Below are 1,990 nucleotides of genomic sequence, written 5' to 3' on the forward strand. Positions count from 1 at the left end.
TATATATAATTATATATACATATTTCCATATATGCATAATACATACCGGTAATACATCCTCTACTTCCTACATTTATCATGTCAATCGTGTGCTACGATCTCTCTTCCCCCCTCCCCCGCGCACCCCTTCCCCCGTGTATCACGCTACATTCACCTGTCTTCTTCTCTTTCTAGATCAGCTACCAGCACTTCTGCCCGCACACGCGCGAGCCCGGCAAGCCATGCACATCCTGCACCGCCTGCTCTCTGTGGACCAACCCGGACGAAGATGAGGATCGGGCGATCCGAGAACTCAAGGCCGAGGCACAGGAGACAAGGGCCGCGCAAGGTGAGAGTCGCTGGCAGAGGAGGAGGATGAGGAGGAGACGGAGGAAGGAGAAGGAAAGGGAGGGACCGTGCGGGATGGGAAGGGGAGAGGCCGTGAGGGAGGGGAAGGGGAGAGGTCGAAAGGGAGGGAAAGGGGAGAGACCGTGAGGGAGGGGAAGGAGAGAGACCGTGAGGGAGGGGAAGGGGTAAGGTCGTGAAGGAGGGAAAGGGGAGAGGCCGTGAGGGAGGGGAAGGGGTTAGGTCGTGAGGGAGGAGAAGGGGAGAGGCTGTAAGGAAGGGAAAGGGAAGAGGCCGTGAGGGAGGGGAAGGGGAGAGGTCGTGAGGAAAGGGAAGGGGAGAGACCGTGAAGGAGGGAAAGAGGAGAGGCCGTGAGGGAGGGGAAGAGGAGAGGTCGTGAGAGAGGGAAAGGGGAGAGGCCGCGAGGGAGGGGAAGGGGTTAGGTCGTGAGGGAAGAAAAGGGAAGAGACTGTACGGGAGGGGAAGGAAAGAGGCCGTGAGGGAGGGGAAGGGGAGAGGTCGTGAGGGAAGGGAAGGAGAGAGGCCGTGAGGGAGGGGAAGGGGAGAGGCCATAAGGCAGGGGAAGGGGAGAGGCCGTGACGGAGGAGAAGGGGAGAGGCTGTAAGGGAGAGCAAGGGAAGAGGCCGTGAGGGAAGAGAAGGGGAGAGGTCGTGAGGGAAGGGAAGGGGAGAGGTCGTGAGGGAGGGAAAGGGGAGAGGTCGTGAGGGAGGAGAAAGGGAGAGGCCGCGAGGGAGGGAAAGGGGAGAGGCCGCGAGGGAGGGGAAAGGGAGAGGCCGTAAGGGAGGGGAAGGGGAGAGGTCGTAAGGGAGGGGAAGGGAAGAGGTCGTGAGGGAGGGGAAGGGGAGAGGCGGTAAGGGAGGGGAAGGGGAGAGGCCGTGAGGGAGGGGAAGGGGAGAGGCCGTAAGGGAGGGGAAGGGGAGAGATCGTGAGGGAGGGGAAGAAGCCTGAGGGTCGTGAAGGAGGGGAAGGGCTACGAGCCAGTTTGATATTACCATATCAAATTTTGCAGTCTGTACGGGGTATTAACGTCAGAAAAATGTTGGAATTTACACACACCTACCCACCCACATACACACACGTCTTATCCAATAGGTTTTGTACAAGACAAGGAGTTTGGACCACCCCCTGAAGTGACTACACACAAAAAACAAAAGACTGCCTGAAGCGATCGCGACCCTCGTAGAGTTATTCCGTGCAATAATTTGGTTTGAAATTCGTTAAAACAAGTGCCTGTTTTCATAATCCGTTTAAAACAATTATCTTGTGTTCGTTCATATTAATCATTTCTAACTGTGATTCGTGTGTTCTGTGTTCCGTGTTATATATAACAAAGTAATTTATGTTAGATTTTTGTAAAGGTGTTAAACTATAATATTTATTTTGTATTTCGCTTTGAATTTATATAATAATACAACCTTATATAATATGTATTATTATAATAAATAGAGAATTTACTCTTGATTTGTCTACTTATTGGCTATTTGGTATTCAGTTGCACTAAAGCATATGTTAGTATGAGAGACATGATGGGAAAACGAATTGTAAATTGGCTTAACCGTATTATATATACTAGCAGAAAGTATACCCGTAGAACCAGCAAATGTTGTCTTTAAATATAAACTCCATGTAAGTGACACAGATAAAA

At 51.5% G+C, this 1,990-nt stretch overlaps 1 protein-coding gene across 1 annotated transcript in view; it reads left to right on the forward strand.

The window, feature by feature from the left end:
- LOC106816544 (E3 ubiquitin-protein ligase RNF216-like) overlaps window positions 1–1,668 on the forward strand; it is an 8,444-nt gene extending 6,776 nt beyond the window's left edge. The window contains exons 6-7 of the mRNA XM_014821169.1: window positions 175–328; window positions 1,438–1,668. Of these exons, the coding sequence (XP_014676655.1) occupies window positions 175–328; window positions 1,438–1,508 (225 nt within the window). The 3' untranslated portion in view covers window positions 1,509–1,668. The remainder of the gene's footprint in view (window positions 1–174; window positions 329–1,437) is intronic.
- The last annotated feature ends 322 nt before the right edge of the window (window positions 1,669–1,990 follow it).

The sequence above is a fragment of the Priapulus caudatus genome, unplaced genomic scaffold (genome assembly GCF_000485595.1).
Source record: "Priapulus caudatus unplaced genomic scaffold, Priapulus_caudatus-5.0.1 Scaffold1409, whole genome shotgun sequence".
NCBI lineage: Eukaryota > Metazoa > Priapulida > Priapulimorpha > Priapulimorphida > Priapulidae > Priapulus > Priapulus caudatus.